This window comes from Nelumbo nucifera, chromosome 1 (assembly GCF_055504915.1).
Source record: "Nelumbo nucifera cultivar China Antique chromosome 1, China Antique-T2T, whole genome shotgun sequence".
In the NCBI taxonomy this organism is placed as follows: domain Eukaryota; kingdom Viridiplantae; phylum Streptophyta; class Magnoliopsida; order Proteales; family Nelumbonaceae; genus Nelumbo; species Nelumbo nucifera.
In genome coordinates, this window is record NC_142649.1 from 88,893,534 (window position 1) to 88,914,650 (window position 21,117).

Genomic DNA, 21,117 nt, shown 5'->3' on the forward strand with positions numbered 1-21,117 from the left:
TCATGTATAAAAATCAATCAGATTGCTAGCATTACAAAGGTGACTACTGGTCTGGTTGCAATTTCATTCCCAGCGCATCTTGTGTCCCAAGCTTCATGAATCCATGTCTTGTGGTAGTTCAACAAGTTTGTTGTTGAATCGAATTTTGCTATTTGGGTTCATTAACAAAGCTATGAATTATAAATTGCATATATAGCACAAAAAGAAACCGAAGTCCAAACCATGAACCTGGCAATTAGGATCCCGCATCTCCAAACTCCAAACTGATGGCTTCATTTGGTGGACAAGCCAGGGTATTGGGCTCTAATGCCATGCATTCTTTGAGGGATGGAAGGGAGAAATTGAATGTTCAAAATAATGCAATATTAACTTGACTTATCCTGAAAATAATGCAATATTTTATTGATTCATTCAGCTTTACTCATGGTTCCCTCTACCCAAAGAACACCATTAGTGGGGTAGTTTAGGCTTTTTGATTTTCAGGCCAGAGGCTTGTGGCAACATGAGATTGAGCTTATGTCCAAAATTTAAAGATAATCAGGGCTTTTTGTCCTTTGTTTTTTAACATTATCTGATATATAAAGTTATCTGTAAAAAGCAATGTTCAGAGAACCGGACTGGGCATTGACCCGAAAAAATGATAAACAATGCAAGTGGCAACTCAATCAAGGCCAATAATGCCATGAATTTTCCTCAAGGGTTAATGTTGTTAGAGTGTGTACGTGTGTGTACATGTAGGGAAACCGGATTTAGTCAGTGCCAAGTCCATTCGAACAACCATTATAGCCCTGCATTGGGAATATCTCCCCATAAAATAAAGAACAGGAGTACAGAGATATTCCCGATACAAAGCTGTAAAGGCTGTTCGAAACGGTGTTCGAACAGGCCTTGCACTGACTGAAGCCGGTCTCGTTAGTAGGAGCATCACCGACCTAGAAAAAAACTAGTTAATAGAGCTTTAGTGGGCATATATAGGTGTCAACTTTCCTATTACTAATAAATCCATGTAAAGTTAGAAACATAAACAAGGGCTAATATGACGTATTTTCTAATCTCAGTTCTTATCTTTAACAGAAAAAACAAACAATAAAACAAAGTCTTTAGAGCGTTTTAACATCAGTCACTCTATCATTGTTTCTGAGAAGTCAGGTAAGTCATGATTCTAGCTCCTCTTCCCGAAGCCAAGTCATACTACAGTAACACCTTAGTGGCTTCCCACTATCAGTAGCATGCGCAGTATATGCATCCACTTTCTATCACCCTCCATCCTCCAAACACCACCTTTATTTTGCTTTTGTATTTTTAGGACAGTAACCAGATCCTACAAGTGTTTTTGACATCTAATGGAGATGTTAAATATCTAGAAAAATCAAGTAAAATTATCCAGTGGGTAAAATTGTAAAATAGATCATTCTTAGATGTTACAGCATTCAGACATCCAAACAATTTCACTGTATTCAGAGGATCAGAAAGACAGAAAAGAAGATAATAACTTTCACCATCTGGTGATCAGAACTGTTATCAGAACATTTTTCTTTTCAGAGATAAGTTCAGTTTTATCGAAGGCCACCAGATGATGATGATGCTGATTTGGCATGAGTGAAGTATTTACAAGGACCATCCTATGGTGGTGATCTTGGAATATGGTCCATCCAAATGGAAATAAACATTTGCATCAGTTGCCTGTTCAAGCAATTAAACCTCATACCTGGAGGGAAAGCCTATGAAAAGAGGAAAAGATGAATAAATAGGCATCAGTTTTCAGTATGCCCGTGCTCCAGTTGCACTTTCCACCGCTTCATTTGACAACTTTGTAGCTGCCAAGAGCTTATGTGACTTGAACATTAAGCAGGATGCCTGGTAAGAGACCAGGGCAAAGCTTCCAAGAAGCAGAGCAGAAGTTGACCTGTATGCCATCTCTCTCTCTCTCTCTCTCTCTCTCTCTCTCTCTCTCTCTCTCTTCAAGTAACACCATCTTGGGAAAGGGAGGGAAAATTCATTCGTGTAATTTCTGGAGAACAAGGATCCATGCTAAATGATATAATCTAAAAACTGATAAACGGTATTTGCTCTTATTATATTCATTTGAACCATGGAAAAATTAACTGTTAAACTTCAATAAAGCTCTTATACTAATACAAAGATAGTATGATGAAGGCAAATTAACTTTGATTCATGGCAGTTACAGTCTCTTGATGGGACCATTGAGTGGTGGGTCCCAAATAGCTTAACATGAAAAATATGGTAGCCTTGATAAAGATGCTCTTTATATGAGAAGAATGTTCAGAAATGATGATGCTCGGTAAAATGTATTGCTAGGTCCATCCATGTTTTCAAGATTGGGGAAGAAAATATAACCATGCGAAATGTACAATAGGAGACATGCAAGAAAAATGCCTCAGATTCAAGCTTTCAACCTACTAATCCCATTAAATTGGGGCAATTTATCAACCTCAGAAGAATTGAACATGATTAATTCTACAAATTTTAGACTATAAAATAGGTAATTAATACCTCATCCAGAGGCATTTGGTATTGACAAGAGGAGATTCATATGACATATGGCATGCCCCATTTGTTGATTAAACTTGGGGCATCTGTAACTGAAGTTTCACCTATGAAGGGAAAAGTAATGCATTATGGAGACATACCACAATCTACAAACTAGAGAGAGATGCTGTGGTGACTGTAGGTGTAGTTGGGGTAACTGTCGCATTGTCTGTCCAATTTGTCTCACCCCAGTGCCATAACATGCTCTCCCAGAAGCAGAAATCCTCAAAGCATGTCTTCAAACGGTGATCAGTTATATTGATCCTCCAATGTCCATCCGTGTAGTTGCCCTTCTCAGCTTGTCTCCGGTCCCATTCTAACGCTGCCTTCTGCTTGGACCTCAACAGGCAGAACTTCTGCAAGTTCTCTGGCATTGCATCATGAACCTTCCACCACTGCTTGTGTGCAACATCACTTGCAAACTCCTGTAGTATGTCCACATTCCAGTTGCAGTCATAGTCCCGGAAGCATAGCCATGGCTTTAGACCCAGATAATGGAGGACATAAAGGATCGGAGGATCAGCCCCAAAGAGACGGGTTTTCATCTCTTTTATCTCTTCTTCGTCACCTATCCAGAAGTGCTTCAAGAAGTTCATGTGTTTAGGAATGCGGTGCCACCATGTAAAAACTTCATTCAGGTATCCTTGGTCCCCACCATTGTAGGACTCAATCTCATTGATGTGATCCATCAAGAGCTGAAATGTGCAGTTTGATGGCTCGATTACCATCACCCCAGAATTGAAGAGGGTGGCATTGTTTCCAGTTGCAGTAATTTCTGGCATCCCAAACAGAAAATCAATGTTCCTTAGGATGAGCAGGTCTGCATCAATGAAGATAATCTTGTCATAGTCTGTCAGCTGCCAGAGGCGAAACTTGCTGTAGTTCCATTCATTGTATGCATCCCGTTCAGCTTTTGGATTCCGGATCCTCTGGATTGTGCGGATTTTCCATCCTGCTGCCTCAAGGCCACCCCTGTGATACTCACTAATTGTCTCATCCACAAGAATCACTAGGTCCCTTGTAGAACCAACCATGCGGATACTCTGGGCTGCAGCAATGGCACCACAAACATAGACATGAGCTGAATGCAGAATCGTTGCATATGCTTCCCGATGAGATTTTCCTGAGTATGCTCTCTCTGTTTTACAGATATTGTATAAGAGCTTTAGAACTTTGAGTAAAACTTTGTGAACTTGATAAGAAGTCCAAACTCCAAAGTGTACATTCAATAGGGTACAAATAGGAAACCTTCTTGCATACATGTGGCATATCCATAGGTGTTGGGAACCATAATCAGTCAGGTATCAGGAGCAAGGATGTAAATAGTTTCATTCCCTACATAGACTTGAGATTTTGTAGGAGTTCCTTAATTAATGAGATGTAGTGAACCATAAGGATTAAGGTATCGATATGATACTCCTAATACGGGGCGTATTATATCTTTATCCATGATCATGGATACAGGATACGCTACGACTGGATACGTATCATACGAGTCGTGCGTATCGGTACGATACGCCTCCGCATCGAGCCATATCGCACCGTATCGGTGGATATGGTCCGATACACACTGATATGGAGGTGTATCCGTGTCTAGTTTGACAAAATTGTACATTGAGTACTTTTGGATTGCTTTTCATCTTTAATACAAATTAAAAAATAGTATTATGAAAAATAAAATAAATAATTTAAGATTTAATTTTCCCAAAAAAATTAATAAAAACTAAAAATTATAAAAATAATATATTTCATCTACCTTAGATGATTTATATATTTTATTTTACACATAATTATATGTTAAAAATGAAAACATAGTTATTATTTGAAAAAATAGAGTTATTATATAAAAATACTAAAAAGATAATTTTTCCCAACAAAATTAATGGAAAACAGAAAATTATAATTACAAAAACTGAAATGAATAACTTAAGATTTAATTTTCCCAAAAAAATTAATAAAAACTGAAAATTAAATATAATTTATTTTATCTACCTTAAATGATTTATCTGTTTTATTTTACAATTATGTGTAAAATAAAAGCATTATATGTTAAAAATGAAAACATATATATTATTTAAAAATGGTTGTTATTTAAATAAAATACTAAATTAATAAGTATTCCCAAAAATTAATAAAAATTGAAAATTATAATTATAAAATTGAAAGAGTGATAATTATTGTACAATGTTTGAATGTTCTAGAGTCCCGGTATTATTTATTGTAATATTTCTCTTCATATAACCTATTGAAGTATGCATTTCTCATGTGTTTATATCTTATTCATAGATAATTCAGCTTTTGGTTTAGTATGATTAATGTATTTATGCGATTTGTATGCATTTCACTAGTGTATACAAGCATTTCTATATCTTTCATTCATAGCCATGTGTTTCCAAAGTGTATCCGTATCCGTATCTGAGTTATCCGATACGATACCCGATACCGTTACTTTGATCCTTGAACCATAATCAGCCAAGTTTCATAAACAAGGCTGTAAATGTTTTTCTCCCTTACATAGAATTAAGTTTCTTCATGCAGAAACAAGGAAGAAAAGAAAAAAAATGGAGGATTATCTTCTCTCCTACCTTTAGACTTAAATTTCACTTCTTCTTCTTCCCTGATGCTCGGCACCTCCTTCTCTCTTTCTTTCTTCGTATTTGTCTCTCTTGTTGCTGGAACTTACACTACTAGAAATGGCATTAGCTCCCTCTCCTGCAAGGGGAGGGGTTTATATAGAAAAGGGAGGTGGTTAGATAACTCCCCACCCCTCTTTTCTTAGGGTACCATATGTCACTCCATTTAAAGAAGTGGGACACCTCACAAGTCTATGTGGGTCTTTATTAATTAACACAAACTTAACTCTTTTAGGGAATGCTGCCTATTTAAATGGGTTCTACTGCAGGCCCATTAAATGTTTAATGAGTTGTGATTATGGTCTACTGTCTGCTTAAATAGATTTACTGTAGGCCCTCACTTTCTTAAATAAATTATTTCTGCTCACCTAAAGGATTGGTCCTAGAAGACTGGTTTGAAATGAAAGGTTTTAGAAGTTCTGATTGGGAGAAGCCAATTAGCTACTCTCAACCCAGAAAAGTTTGAGGTTTTAACAACCATGAAAACCCATATCCTGGTCAGCAACATGGAAATCAGGGAGACTCAAAAAAAAAAAAAGATGAAATTAGGGCAGGACTCTGTCCATAATCAACAGCATATGGATCATAATGAAAAAAGTGGAATAAGAAATTAGTAGATTATTGAGGAAACCCTGAAATAGAGAAAACTTATATAAAGTGGAACCATAGAAATGAATCTGGAGAAGTATATGGTATCGACTATCTGCCTTATTGAGGAAGCATTTCAAGTTTTTGATTCTCTAAGGGATTGACATTGATGTAAGTTCAAATTTTCTTAACGAGCTTTGATTGTAATTAGATAAATATGCAAAACACATGACGCAAGTTAGAAGGAAAGTCATATTATTACCTTTTGCTTTGAGTGGAACTGCAAGTTCACATGATCCAACTGGGAGCCCAAGCTTCTCTCTCAGCACACTTAAATTGGGCTTGTAGAGCCATGCATTCCCTTCATGTATAACAAGATCTTTGCAAATGAAAAGGTTTGGAATTGGGAAACAGTCGGTCAAAATGAGCACATGTACAGGATGGTAGCCTTTAGCAGAGGCAGCAAGCCTTGCTGCTGCAAGCTGCAAGTGCAACCGAGCAACATCTCTTGACCACTCCCCTGATCTATTACAGGGAAGCTTTACTGCAATGAGATCAAGTCGTGGCGTTTTAGAAACCTCAGGCTCAGGTAGAGATGGACAAATGGGCACTTCAGATTCTTCTTCCTCATCTATCCATTCAGGATACAAGGACTCCCAAGTAACACTTTTATCAACATAATCCAGGTGCAGCACAGCATGCTTAGCACTTGGTGGTAAAAGCTGTTTCCACTGGTCAATTTCAGTGTCATTGAAATTCAATAGACCTATTATCTGATGTATATTGCTGTCAGGCAGTCTTGCAATGGTTTCTCTGATCTGGTCCCAATCAACATCTACATATGACACATAACGTGCATCTGCAACAGGCCTCTCCCATATCCATCTATCTACAAAACTTGGTCTGCAGAAATAAACTTACTTCAATATCTTGAAAAAATTGATGTAGATGCCAAGTTTTATCTACTAAACAACATCTAAGAATTTAGAAATAAATTACCCAATCATAACAGAGATTTTATAATTATATGTTCAGAAAGGGAACCTTTTAATACATAAAGTAACAAGGGTATTGGATAATCAATAAATAGTGGGAAGAAAAGCAGATTCCCCTTTTTCCTTGAATCTAGGTGTATATTTTTTTGGTCATTAACAGAGGTAGGAAAATAGAAGGGTAGAAAATTCAGTTGAACACGGATTTTTGATAATAGAAAGTACAAACAAATTGTTCAGAATGTGGGCACCTCTAGGGTCTAGGAGCATCTTTTGATAAGATGTGTGCAAGAAAGTATCCTAATCAGGCATGAAGCCACATGGATAAAATATATCCTGTCACACAAGAGGATTATAATCATCTGATATGCTCAGATTTTGATGAAGAACACAAAATAATCTTTCCCATGCATGAAAATTGGTTTTGCTATGCTACACCCCTAGTTGGAAATTCTACATAAGCTTAATTTTATGGAAAAAATAACTATCTGAAAAATGCTTCATTTCAGAAAAAAAGGGTATCTCAAAAAGTTAAACCAAACTTCAGGTGGTAACAAACACCAATCAAATAAGAATTAAAAACATACCTAGTTCCATAGTCTGATTGGTACTCATTATACACTGCTGGAGAGTGAAGGAATGTCAAAAAAGTTCCAAATAGAATAATAACCAGTACAAGTTTCATTGAAAGGAACTTGCAATTTCGATTCCTATATTGGACGAGGGCCTGGAAATGCTTCCCAACATCTTTAAAATCCTTACTTCTGTGGAATCTTCTTTTGTTTGTGTCATCCCTGGAGCACACATCAGTCATGAGGCAGTTAGAACAAAGTAGGTGCAAAATAAATTTAATAAACAAAAAAGTGAGCATGGTGATGGTAGAAAGAAACTTATAGTAGAGTTAGATGCTTCTCTCACTGAAAACAATGAAGCATTCAACTTACTTTCATATCATATGCAAGACAGGGTATCAATTGCTAATGAGATCATTGTAAGCATTACAAAAGTGTTAGTACTTAGTATTGCCACTTTCCACGTGTATTGATGAGGGCGGATTTGGCCCTCCAATGACATTACGACACCTGGCACCTCATGCCAACTAAGTGCAGCCTCTTGACAACTAGACAGCTCGAGCTCGCCACAGGCAGTTCGCCACTAAGCAGCTCGCCATAGGCAGCTCGCCACTTACGGGCAGCTCGCCTCCTAGTCAAACCGACCACCATGTGACAACCCCGAGGAGCTCGCCACCGTACCCCGCATTTCATGGGATTGTGACTTGTAACGGCTATATTAGCTCACCCACTCCCCGATTAAGGCGGAAATAGGCAACCTTACCAGTTGGTGGCTTTATGCCCATCTAACACGAAAGCAGGTTCCATCACAGCGGGAATCCAGGAACTGCTCCACCAAACCCACGAGGACTCCAGTATATAAAGGCCTCACCCCCCCAGGGGCGAAGAGATGATGGATGGTAACCCCTGCTCCCTAGCTCTTTCATTCTCTAATATCATTCTCAGCTCGCTACTAAGTGCTGACTTAGCCATCGGAGTGACCTCATCGGGTAAACAGCCCCGGGTTCTCTGATTCAGTTCTCGCGGGTTCCTCAACTCCCGCCAGGAGCAGATCATCTCCTCCAGGGAGCAGCCGGGTTGTGCTACGCTAGGGAGCTCCACTTCAGCCTCCGAGTCATCGGCCACTTGGGAGCAAACGAGGTGACAAGGTACTTAGCCAAAAATTGATACGTGACCAGAAAACGTTAATTTTAGAGCATATTGGGCCATCGTCTGCTCCTGTTGATGAGGTTCTTTGCTTCTTTCGTTTTTTGTTTGTCCTTTTCCTGATCTCAAGATAAGAAAAGGGCAAAAGACCAATCCCAGCTAAGAGATCCTAATATTTATGTATTCTTTTAACTTTGTTTCTGTTTGAGGATAAGGTTGGATTTTGAAGAACCCCTAAAAGTAACAAGATTTCTAAGGGTATGATGCAAGAGAGGGGGTTCCCTCTTTAAATTCTCAGGTAGAAGGTCCAAGATAATGGAGTGACAGAAGAAAGAAAAGTTAAACTGTAGTCTGGAAAAGTCTGAATACAAATAGATGGGATTGGATTAATGAATTGACAATGTTAGAGACAGTATAAGAGGCCTGAAAAAGGTTATGGAATTGAATATGGGGTAGTATTTCATGGAAAAACAACCTGAAAGGAGCACCTCAATTGAATAAACAGTACCAGAAATTTTGGAGTTCGAATGTGCAACAGGAAATTTTGACTTTGGTTCATATTCATAAGTATTGTATATAGTTAGAATAAGGCATGGATGATGGTGATGATGATGATGATTCATCAGTATTGTATGTGCTAATAGGTGATAATTCTGGGTATTCTGTACTCAACACAAATAGAAACTGGAAACAGTATCTAAAGTGACAAAGGATTTCAATGAAGTTCAAGTAATGAGAAAAAGAAAGTTTCAGATTAAGATTATCATTGCTAGCTAAAAGAATGGTGGCTAAAGTAATGTTCTTGTTCTCTATGTCTAATACTACAAAAGGCATTATACGTAGGATACGGTATCCTTTGCACCAAAACTACCATCTTCCAGAGGATGTTTTATTACTTTAAGAAGACTATTGCCGAGTACAGACAAGCCTCAACAAAACCAGTGAAACCATGGAAGATTTAGAGAGACGACAGCTTTGAGAAAATCTACTTTTGAAATTAAAGAAGTTGGAGGAAAAGTGCTGCTTCATGTGAATTGATATTGCACGATCTAATAGATGTAAGGAACCAAAGTAATTCTAATAATGAAACAATCCAATAACAAGTTCTGCCAAAAGTACAATAAAAAGGCAACAGGCAAGGATTACACAACAAAAACAAATGAAACTGAGCCATTCAAAGAAGAAAATTGAGGTTAGTCTACCACCAAAAACATGGGCCATCGGCTTGTTTAAACATGCAGTTTTTTTTTTTTTCCTTTTGATGATAATTACAACCGAAGAAAAAGGAAAGGAACGAATTGTGACCTAAATTAGAAGCCTCCAAGGATGCAATAACTAGTTGTTACAATAAACAGAAACAGAGGGCAACTGAAAAGGATAAGGATAAACATAATACAGGTTTTTGGCCCATGAAAACAGCACAGCATACTCACACTGATCCAGACAATCTGTGTCTAGCCTCCATAGGACTTTGAGACGAACCAATAGCTCCTCTCATCATTATTTAGTTACAGAAGGGGAAGGCAGCATCTGATCTACAAGCAATGTAAAACGTGCCTAACTAAAGAATGTACAAAAACATAAGCTGAGAAAACATAAAACATGGGCAAGTATGCAGATTGTGCATGAAGGAAGCTCGGACAGAGGAAATTTCAAATTTAGGGGAAGATGGAAGAATAAAAATAGAATAATGTGGTAGTTAAAAGTCAAATCGAATGCTAAGGAAAACAGTTGTAAAAAAAATACAGAAAGAAAAGACTGATAAAATTTAAATCTAAGATGCTCGACAGTAGTCAAGGAAATAATCACATAAAAGACTAAGTCAAAGGGGAATTATATAACTGCATAAACAATCAAGAAAATGGTTAGAAATGGAATAAGAAACAACAAACAGAAGCAAACAAGAAATTAGGCAAACTAGACTCTGAAAACAAGAAGAATACAGAAGAGATGAAGAGACAGAGATCCGATCAATCACTATTATCCAGCTACTAACTTTAAAGACCCAGATGCCAGAAAGACATTAATCCGTCAACAGAACATCAGATGAAGTCGAATTAAGCTAAAAGAAGTAAAACAGAGGTACCCCAACTCCCCAAGCTCCAGAAACAAGAGATCTTTTAGAAACCCATATACAGAAAAGCTGCAGACACTTGTAAGAACAGACCTCTAATCTCTCTCCCTTTTCCTATATTCTTCCCATTTCTTTCACGTTGTGCTCGAGTCGGAGATTATGCATTTGGAGTAATCTTCGGAGCAATAAATAAATGTAATAAAATGGCACAAAGAAAGAGGGTTGAGTGTCAGAAAATTTTCATGCAGCTCAGCACAGACAAGTATTACTCTAGCCAGATGAAACGGAAGAATCTCATTAATTAGTTTTTTTAACCCATTAATCATCTTTTGTATCATTTAGTTATTATATTTCCTCTTTTTCTGTAGCATTACAAAAATATAAAATTTTAGTTTTCCAATGAACTCGGCGATTCATTGCTGTTATTCCGTTAAAACAGTTTAACTGGGCGAGTTTTTAACTTTGCTTTTACTATCCTTTTTCGGCATTTATGATTTGGGCACATCCGACGTTTGATAAAACGTAGGCTGCGTTTTAATTTTAGGGCTTCGGGAAGAATAGAAATCGGTGATAGCAATTTTACACTATCCTATGGGTATTCATCCGACAGAGTAAGTTGTTTTAATTGAACCACGTATTAAGCTAAACCCAACCCTCCTCATTTGTGTTTTTTATATATCTTATTGGAATAATTGAAAATTTTATTATTTATTATTTTACTTATTTATAATAAGAATTCTTAAAATCATTAAATCCACTATGCTTTCCCACTTGGGTAACAGAAAGCCAAGAAAACCTTCTCACAATAAATAGTTGTTGAATGAATTTTGAAAAATCAAATAAATCTAACCAATATATTGATTTTTAAAGACAAAACCCCAAAAGTCAATACATCTTTCTGCCATGTGTGTCACAAAATCTTTCAAAAGACTTGCTAAGGCACCAAGAAATTCCCGGCAAGTATCATAATTCATAATAATGATAAAAGCAAATTACACGTGTGTTTTTATCTTTTAACCAATCTATTTTGGGGCTAATAATTAGAGGTTTGCTTCATTATCAAAATGGACTGTGCCCCAAAAACGAACCTTAGTTTGAAATTTTAATTGTTTTCTATGTTTTAGTTTGCTTTGGATGGCTTACACTAGTTAATGATCCAATGTACTGACTAAAACATTATTTTATGGTACCAAAAAATATGAAGAATCAAAAGCATTTATATATCAGATTTTATGTGTAAGAAGACTAAATCAGATTTGATTTTTTATTAAATGATGTGAGCTAACTTTCTAATTTAAATAAGTAAACACCATTTAAAAGTTTGAGTGGGCTACATACCATTCTACATATATTTTTATGATAAATAAAATTTACTTAGCCTGTCCTTGAACGGGTCATGGAACTTTCATGTTAAGATTTAGCATTAAGACTAACAGTTGACAATTATATATATATAGAAGCATCAGTTGAGCCACATTCTTATGGGTTTTATTGGAGGTGAGACACATCATCTTCTAGTTATGGATTTTATACATCATAGTTAAGTATTTACTTAGCTTATTGAAAATATATATATATATATATATAAAACAAGAAAAAAGAAAAGTATCATCAGTGTTGTCATTGTTACCATCATCATTTAAGCCTTGTCCCAATCATATGGGGTCAGTTACATGAATCTTATTTTGCCATTATCTTTGGTGTTATATCATTATTAAATTATGAGCATTTAAGTCATTTCTTATTACTTGGTCTATCTCTAGCCCCTCCAAATTATTGCAATATATAGTTTCTTCTTGTAGGTGTTGTAGATAGTCTTTTATGCACATGACTAAAGTCATCTTAGTCTACTTTTTTCTCATTTTATCACCTACTGAAGCCTTTCAAATGATTTTATTTTATCACCTACTTGTCCATTTTAGCATGCTCATTTTTACCACATTCGTTTTCTAGGCTGTTTCTTGACTACCCAATGCTTTGCTTCATACAGCATTGCTGGCTCTCCAGATGTTTTGTAATTTTTTTTTTTTATTCTATGTGGTATTTACATATCACATAAAAACTCTAGATCTGCTGCCCCTTCATTTTGGCTATCCTGCCTTAATTTTGTAGGCATATCTTCCTTAATCCCTCCTTTATTATGGATTATTGAACCAAGTTAAGTAATGAAAAAAGTTATATTTAAGGTTGTGTTTGGTACCATTGCTAATTTGATACTTCCACTTGCAACATTTTAGGTTAGAATACATCACACCAGATAACCACTTCCACTAAAAAAAATTATTGATTGGATTGTGTGTTGCCATTTATAATAGAAATACCAAATTTGATGTATGGTACCAAATGTTGTATATTGATAACTCAAATCATTTGTGGTAGAAAAAATATATTATCATAAAATGTATATTAACCAACCTAAGATGTTGCAAATAGAAATGGCAATGGCATCCTAAGTTATCTCCTGATCTTCAATCCTAGGTTTACCTTGATTTACACTCATATTATTAAATTTATACACCTATTTACTTTAAAACCTCTCTTTTCTAAGGTATTTGTAGATAAACCCAATTTGCAAGTAAAGGAATAAAATAATTTGGACCACTTTCTACATGTTTTGCGCGCGCCCTTGTCATTTTCTTTCTATGCAAAAAGAAAGTCAAGTTTAAACATGAATCAAAGAAAGATTGTTCCTTTGTCATTTCAGGGAGGAAGAAACATAAAAACCATTAGCACATCATTGTTAGTCATTGTAGGTGATGGATGATGGTAGTTGTTAGATGTGGATTTATGATTTTCTCTTTTATGATAAAAACAAATTAATGATTAGTGCTTTGAGCTGATAGATGTAGTCAGGCGTGACCAAATTTCACTTAACAAATCAGAAGGCCCAAGAAAATCAATGAGAATATCATAATTTTACTTACCAAATGTAAACACCAATCATACTCTTTAATGAACTTCTTGTTGGGAAAAGAAAACCCTAAGGCTGCGTTTGGAAATGATGCAAATGGAGTGTAAATCTCGATTTAGGGTAAATTTGTACTCTGGTTTAATTTTGTCTGTGTTTGGTAATATTATATTTATGCATTGACGAATGATAGAAAATACACTTTTCAATGCATATTTACATTGATAATAATATATAAAAGTATATCAATAAAAAAGATGTAAATTTGTATTCAAATAAGCTTTTGATAAAAAAAAATGCATATGCTTTATTAGAATTCGTATTTGCATCCATTACAGCTAAAAGTCTGTTTGGTAATAAGATAAATTTGTCGGTACAAAACTAACCCAACTTTACAATTTATATGAACCGTTTTACACTTTACATATTTGCATTCACACCTATTTGCATCGTTTCCAAACACAAAGCCTGAGGCTCAGTTTTGGAAGGAGTACAAATATAAATATATAGAGTGCAAGTTTGAAAGTTTAAGCCTTGAAAGTGAGAATACCCCAAAGTATAGGGTAATTAATTAGATGCAATTTACCCCAAAAAAAGAAAATCAGAATTTTGTGAATTCACTAATTACTGTTACAGATATGGCCTTTTTAATTATGATTTATTATTACTTTTTTATAAATAAAATATCTTTTAATTATTTATTACTTGGGGATGCATGCATCTTGTCTATTTATTTATTGCTATGCGATTAACGTTGTCATTAGGCAAACCAACCCATGCACAAGCTAACAGACACATATATAGCTTTGATAATACGTATTTGATACAGTAATTTTTGGTCAGGTGTCTGTTTGACACTAGGCAATTAATTAATACAAATTTGCTAAGCAAAGCTAGAAGGAGATGGTGAGATGCCATGTCATCTTGATAAGAGATAAGGAGATGTATCTGTTAATTATTTGGCAATTGTCTTCTAGTTCTTTCTTTCTGTATAAGTAAGATTTACCTATGAACAACAATTATAGGTTTGAGGGTCCTTTCAGTACTACTTCAATTCTACCAACCCAAGCTGCATTTTATATGATAAAAATGAAATTCTATTGATCAAAATAAGACCAAGCCCCAATACGTTTCTGGAATTGGTATCGGAATAAACTGTTTAATTGGGCGGAATTGGAATTCCATTCCCAATCCTGTTGAAATGGTATTTCCCGTTTGAGAGAATGACTATTCCCTTTCGGAAGATTTCGATTCCCGATTCCAACTGCAAATCAAACGAACCCTAAAATCAGATTGTACCCGCTTACAGTGTGTATGGATAATATAGGAGACATATTAAGTGGATGTGGTGCTCCACATGCATGGTATGTTATGGTATGCCTGAGTATATTAAATATGGAGGGAAAAAATGACCAATTCAAACCGTTCATCAAAATAGGCAGTGGTAATATTACCGATGCAATTTTCTATGGCCCACCATATTGCCATTACATTGAAGTTTCTAGCTTTTAATTTAAAAAATAAATGACTCATAGAGATGGGTTTTTCTGCCACAAGTTGGCTTATTCCATTAGGGTAGTTTGTTTGTGGTGCAAATTTCATTTGTATTGATGTAAATGCAAATGCATGAAAGTATAAATAGGCTGCGTGTAAATTCTGGTTTATATATACATAAAGAGAATGGAGATAGGAGGGTTATTTATTTGGGAGTGACGTGAGAAGCACGATGATATGGTTTTCATTTTATATGAGAGAATTGAGGTAGGACCGTAGGGAGAAGATATATAGTGCAAAATTTGCATCGCCAATGAGTGGAAATGATGGGGCTGCTCATTAAGGATGATTCGAATTCAATCCATTTATATTCCTTTTGGATTTGATTTTAAATATATATATATACTCATATATACATAAAATTGATAAAATTTTTAATGGTAAAGTTGATTTGAATACTGTATTTTTACTAAATTTTCATATGTTCAAGTTTCACAAAAGTAATTTTCAATTCATTTTATTCATGATGAAGCACAATATATAAGTCATTTTTAATTCATTTTATTAATAACATATGATATTTTGATGTTTTTTAGTTCAATTCAATATTTTAAAAGTTCACTCGGAAATGGAATGCTTTTCCTTTAGGTTTCTTACTTCTTAAATCTCTCTCTTTCTCTGACTCCCTCTGATAGACGCATGGCTCATGCAGGTGTGTGATGTGGCGTAGGGAGAAGAGCAACAGATTTCCTCCATTTTCTCTTCATTTTCTTGTTAGTTTATTTCTGTTCTATTTCCTTGTAACCTGTATGTAGGAATAGGTCAATAAAGCCAAGGTGTTGGCCTTAGGAAATAGTCAATTTGGTTAAGTAGTTAATACTTAAGAATAAGTCAAATTGTTATTGGTTAAGTAGTTATGTTCCTATGGTTTAGGGATAGGCTAACTATTAGAGAAGCTAATCCCTTAATTAGTGGCTATGTTAGTGGAAGGAAGTTGAGAATTTTCTTGTATTTAAACATCACCCATCCAACATGGGAGGGCAGTTGGAAGTTAAATAAACCTTATGGTTTTATTCTCACCTTAAGAAGAATAGTCTTTCCTTTCTAACTTTGACTGGGACCTATCACCCTCTCATATATTAGACCCTTGCATTTCCATCTTCATTTCTAAATCTCAAATCTCTCCAATCACTTTGCGTCTTTGGCCTATCTTCATTTATAGCACTCGTGGCTTCTTCCTACAACCATGAGAAAGAATCAAAGAAAACGTGGGAAAAACAAAAGTGTTGGAAAATAGTAAAGAAGGCAGAATTGAATTTATCGGTAATCACTTTCTAAATCGAGAACTTGTAGGAGTGTCGTGTTGCAAAACTGTGAATCTGAGAAACTGTAGAGAGGAGGGTCAAGTCGTTCCACTTGGTCACTCTCCTTAAAACCGCGTTTGCCCCCTACGGTGCAGCCGGGTGATTGCAAATCAGTCGCCAGCCATTGGTAAACATGCACTTGCTTACTAGACCTCTGCGAACCACAAAGAATGATGCTCAAAGAATAACGATTGACAGAGAAGAGAAGACTGTGTTGAGTGCACTAGTGTGTAAATTCTAGGTCGACCAACACTCCTTTTATAGAGTGTTCTCCGTCACCCGAATGGACACAAAAGTGTCCTTTCAAACAAGGCCTCTTCAGAATAGTGCATATGTTCGAAGAGACACAAAATAGAAAAGAAAACGTTCAAAATTAAATTTGAAATTTAAAAGTCAAATCGTTTAATCCGGTCAAAACCAAAATGATTCGGTGTAGCGCATATACATACGCACACATACACGTATCGGTACACACATGTGAAAAGCACCCCCAGCCCCCCTCACATGCATGAGAATATCTATAGTGCTTTTCTCCTATAGGTCCCTACCCATAGAGAGAGCAAAACTATAAATATACTCCACCTTTACTCATTTCCCAAGCAATGTGGGACAAGGAGTCTTCCCATGCATTCCCATAGAGAGAGCAAAACTATAAATATACTCCACCTTTACTCATTTCCCAAGCAATGTGGGACAAGGAGTCTTCCCATGCATTCAAAGGTGAGAAAAGGAAAAAGACAAAACTAAAAAGTTCAAGAAAAGGAGGAGAAATTCTTGAAATTTTGAATCTCCCTCCAACAATCCCCCACAAGATACAAAATTACAAGACCATCGAACAATCTGAGCATCATAGTGAGAAAAGTATTCATGCTGATGTCTTTTGGACTTCAATCAACACTTAGGTATGACAGGTTATGTTATAGAATACGAGTGGAGTCAGACTCCTTCAACCTTTCCCCTTTGTCGTAACTAGCTAACCTGCCAACCAACTCAACTTAGCAGTTCTTTAGTGGTTCTTTTGTTTTGGAACATTTCGACCTTGTTCCCCTCTTGGAATCATGAGTGCTTTAGAGAGTCAACCCTAGATCTCTCTTATAAGCAGTTGCACTTCACACTCACTTAGGTCAATTATTTAGCGTGCATTGCACACACTATTCTTAACTAATTAACAGCCTTATGCTCATCCTCCTCAAACTACAATGAGCACTATCTTACCTTGGCATCTGAAATGGGATACAACGATAGTGCTTTCCCAAGTCATCTAGCGACTCATTTTTACCCATTCAACATAATTCCAAGGATTTCCTTTCACATAAGTTGGGTGTCCATCACTAATGACTTATGTAATGGGCTTTAACTCCATTCCTATCGATGCCCCATATACTACCTTTGAAGTTTGTAGTTTGGTTAATGAATCAGTAAGGTTTTTTTCAGACTTTATAAAATCCAAAGATATTGTACCTTTCTTGAAGTATTGTCTAACTAGGTTATGCCTTAAGCGGATATGCATTCTTTTACCGTTGTAAGTCTAGTTCTTAGCTTTGGCTATTTGCTACTTGTCTATCACAATGGAGAGATATAGACAGAACCAGTCGTGGCCAAAGTGGTATATCTGCCACTAAGTTCCTTAGCCACTCTATCTTAGAGCCTTCCAATTCTTATACAATGAATTCAGCCTCCATTGTTGAGCTAGTATTACATAACTGTTTTACCAGTTTTTACGATACTGCTCCTCCACCTAGGATAAAAACATATCCACTGGTGGAAGTACTATCCTTTGAATCTGAAATCCAATTTGCATCAGTAAAACCTTCTAAAACAGGAAGAAAACCTAAGTAATGTAAACTAAAATTTATAGTTCATTTTAAATATTTTAACAACCTTACTACAACTTCCCAATGTTCATTTATGGGATTATGAGTATGCTTGACTTAATTTTCCCATAGCTATAGCTATATCCAGTCTTATGTAGTTCATTAAATAAGACACAAATCCAATTATACTTGCATACTCCTTTTGAGTGGTATACTGTTATATAAGGTTGGGTTTGGTTTGAAGGGAAAAGTAGAGAAATGAAGGAAAAGGTAGGGAAACTTAGTTTGTATAGGTTTCCCTACCTTTCCCTACTTTTTCCTTCAAACCAAACATAGCCTAAGTCCACAAATTCAGAGGTGCACCTAAATTAATTAGCATAACATTGATCATTTCTTTTAACGTTTTGTTAAGTTTTTCTACAACTCCATTAGACTCAAGTTGATAAGGGGCTGTGATTTCATGTTTGATTCTGTTTTCTTCAAAGAACTTCATAATGGTTTATCCATCATATTCAGTCCCTCTATCTATTCTCAGTCTTTTTATTTTCTTTCCTAATTGATTTTCTATTTCGATCTTGTAGTTTATAAAGGCTTGCTCAGCCTCATCTTTTGATCTAAGTAGGGCTGCTTTTGCATATCTAGAAAAGTTAGCTATAAATGTTATATAATATTTTTTTCCTCCTCTAGCTTCATGATATTTAAGGTCTCCTAGATCAGTGTGAATAAGTTCTAATAATTCAGTTTCTCTCTACACTTCTATGAGGTTTCTCAATGAATTTTACTTTTACACATACTTGGAATTTTTCATTTGTAAAATTTATAGGAACATTCAAAACTCCTAATTTACATAACTGTTTTAACGATGTCCTAATCTAGCATGCCAAATGTCAAATAACTCAACAATATAAGTAGAAGAAGAAGCATTATTATTCATAATAATATCAGAAATATTCAATACAAATAGTCCACCAACATTGTATCATTTTCCATTAAATACATTATTTTTTGTTAACACAGCCTTGTCTGCTTCAAATGTGAGCTTCAGTCCTACTCAAGGTTTTAAAAACTGACCCAGAAACGGAACCGTTCTAGGCACCATTTTTCGATTCAGTGGTTCAACCATCTAGGTCAAACAGTTTGACTTATAACATCATAAATAACTTAAAAAACAATAAATATTTATATATCATAAAAAATTAAATAAAATACAAAAAATACAGGAAAGAGAACAACATAAGAAAAAATAAAAATTAAAAAATACAAAATACAAAATACAAAAAAATATAGAAAAAATTCCATAAAATATAAAAAAATTAAAAATATACAGAAAATTAAAAAGCCATGTGGTTTCTTTTATAAAAAAACAAATAAAAGAAGTTATAATGACAAGAATACCCCTACCACCAATGCAAAAGAAAAAAGCCCGACATAGCTAGCTAACGTAAAAAAATAACATCAAGATAAACAAATGGGACCACAAGCTAATCAACCATTTTCTCTACAATCTACACACTATACAATATAGTGCTTTCACCTCCAGTTTAGCAAGAGAGTAATCGAAGGAATTAATAGCCCTCAAAATCCATTTATGAGAGCAAAAATATTTGTTGAGATCTCTTGGATCTAATTTAGGAAGTGGGCAAGTCCCCAAGGCCCACCCCCAACTCCTCAAACCTTGTAGCTCAACCAATAAACCAATAATTCAATAATCTTATTCATTACAATAGTCTTATCAAATATCAATCAATACTCTTCCTCTAAAATTCTAGTTAATTCAACAATAAATCAACTCAAGCAAATATAGTTAAAAGTAGAAAACTCAACAAAAACCTCAACTCCTCAACTCCTATAACAAAATCCAAGTATCCAACCAACCTGATGACAAATATGATTATTAGCAAGTGAATGCAATTCTAAAAGAGACAGCCCGCTGTAATAGATGACAAGAGAAGCAGTAGCCTAGTGAATATTACCTCTTTTCCCCAATCTGTCTTGTCTTCATAGCCACAGTTGATGACATGAATGGCTTCTTTCAGCAAAGAGTGCAAGATGCAGGGCTTGCACTCTTTAGTGTTCCACCATTCTCAAGCAGGGTGGATGCAACGAACATGAGAGACTGTCAAAAGAATCGCATCCTAAAGAATCAGAACTAACAATTGATTTTGAGCTGCACTGAAGTCTATGCATTTTTCTTTTAGCTCAAACTCTCATTCTTCTCTTATTTTCTATATCTAAAAAGCTGAGTCGATGAATCCAAACAACTCTCATTTTATATATCTAAAAAGTTTAAATTATATATCTAAAAAACTCTCATTTTTCTTTCAACGGTTGTTAACTTTTCCAGTTATCTCAACAAAATTCAAATAAGAAAGAAATATACCAGTTTTAAGCTTCATATCAAAATTGAAAAACAGGGGATGCCTCAACCTCAAATTCTGCAGTGGCTCTTGGCTCCAATGGAGTGGTCACTGGTGCAAATGGTGGTTAGGTTCCTTGAAAAATCATAGTATTGCAAAAAAAAAAAAAGAGAGTTAATTAAAAATCATTGAAATGGCTAAATGAGAGATAAAAACTGAAATCTAAAGTTCTGAACTGAACAGTGGTCGTCGGATCACTTAGTTACCTATAAAATCACAGTGTTCGCCGGCAGCCGCAGTGAAGATAGCCGCCAAAGGTTGAAGTCCACACTCCACAGTGTTCGTCGGCAGCCGCAGTGAAGACAGTCATCGGAGTCATTCCTTTCAAGATGCGGTTGAGAAAGAGTGAAAGCTTTTGGCTTCATAGTTTTCATTGGCAGCCACAGTGAAGCTTTAGTCGTCAGCTGCCACTACAACTTTGGTCGCCGGAAGGTGCTTGCTTGGATTCCAGGAAGGGCGGTGGCGGTGTATCGCCACCATCGTCTTCGGTGCACGCCTGAAGGTTTTTGGTTTTGGGTTTGGCAAAACAAAACCCTAAGAGGCTAAGACTTTCGAAGGTAAGAAG

At 35.6% G+C, this 21,117-nt stretch overlaps 1 protein-coding gene and 1 long non-coding RNA gene across 17 annotated transcripts; both read right to left on the minus strand.

The window, feature by feature from the left end:
- Positions 1-2,383: 2,383 nt before the first annotated feature.
- Positions 2,384-10,842, minus strand: LOC104587939 (putative UDP-glucuronate:xylan alpha-glucuronosyltransferase 3). 11 transcript variants are annotated; one of them, XM_088888067.1, is made up of 5 exons: positions 10,649-10,842; positions 9,915-10,016; positions 7,351-7,557; positions 6,034-6,674; positions 2,384-3,598 (listed from the first exon to the last, which is right to left on the minus strand). In XM_088888067.1, exons 2-5 carry the CDS (start codon positions 9,980-9,982, stop codon positions 2,658-2,660), a joined length of 1,857 nt encoding a protein of 618 aa, XP_088744193.1. In that variant the 5' UTR covers positions 9,983-10,016; positions 10,649-10,842; the 3' UTR covers positions 2,384-2,657. The 11 variants fall into 11 exon arrangements, with proteins under 11 accessions (XP_088744193.1, XP_088744186.1, XP_010244023.1 ...); XM_088888060.1 differs by having other exon boundaries at positions 2,384-3,688; positions 9,915-10,011; positions 10,649-10,840; XM_010245721.3 differs by having other exon boundaries at positions 2,384-3,688; positions 10,649-10,840.
- A 3,492-nt stretch (positions 10,843-14,334) lies between these two features.
- Positions 14,335-21,079, minus strand: LOC148803535 (uncharacterized). 6 transcript variants are annotated; one of them, XR_016081284.1, is made up of 5 exons: positions 20,759-21,079; positions 20,516-20,627; positions 20,109-20,251; positions 16,289-16,475; positions 15,954-16,195 (listed from the first exon to the last, which is right to left on the minus strand). It is a non-coding gene; the product is annotated as an uncharacterized LOC148803535 (long non-coding RNA). The 6 variants fall into 6 exon arrangements; XR_016081287.1 differs by lacking the exons at positions 15,954-16,195; positions 16,289-16,475 and adding an exon at positions 14,335-14,727; XR_016081286.1 differs by lacking the exon at positions 16,289-16,475.
- Between the last annotated feature and the right edge of the window lie 38 nt (positions 21,080-21,117).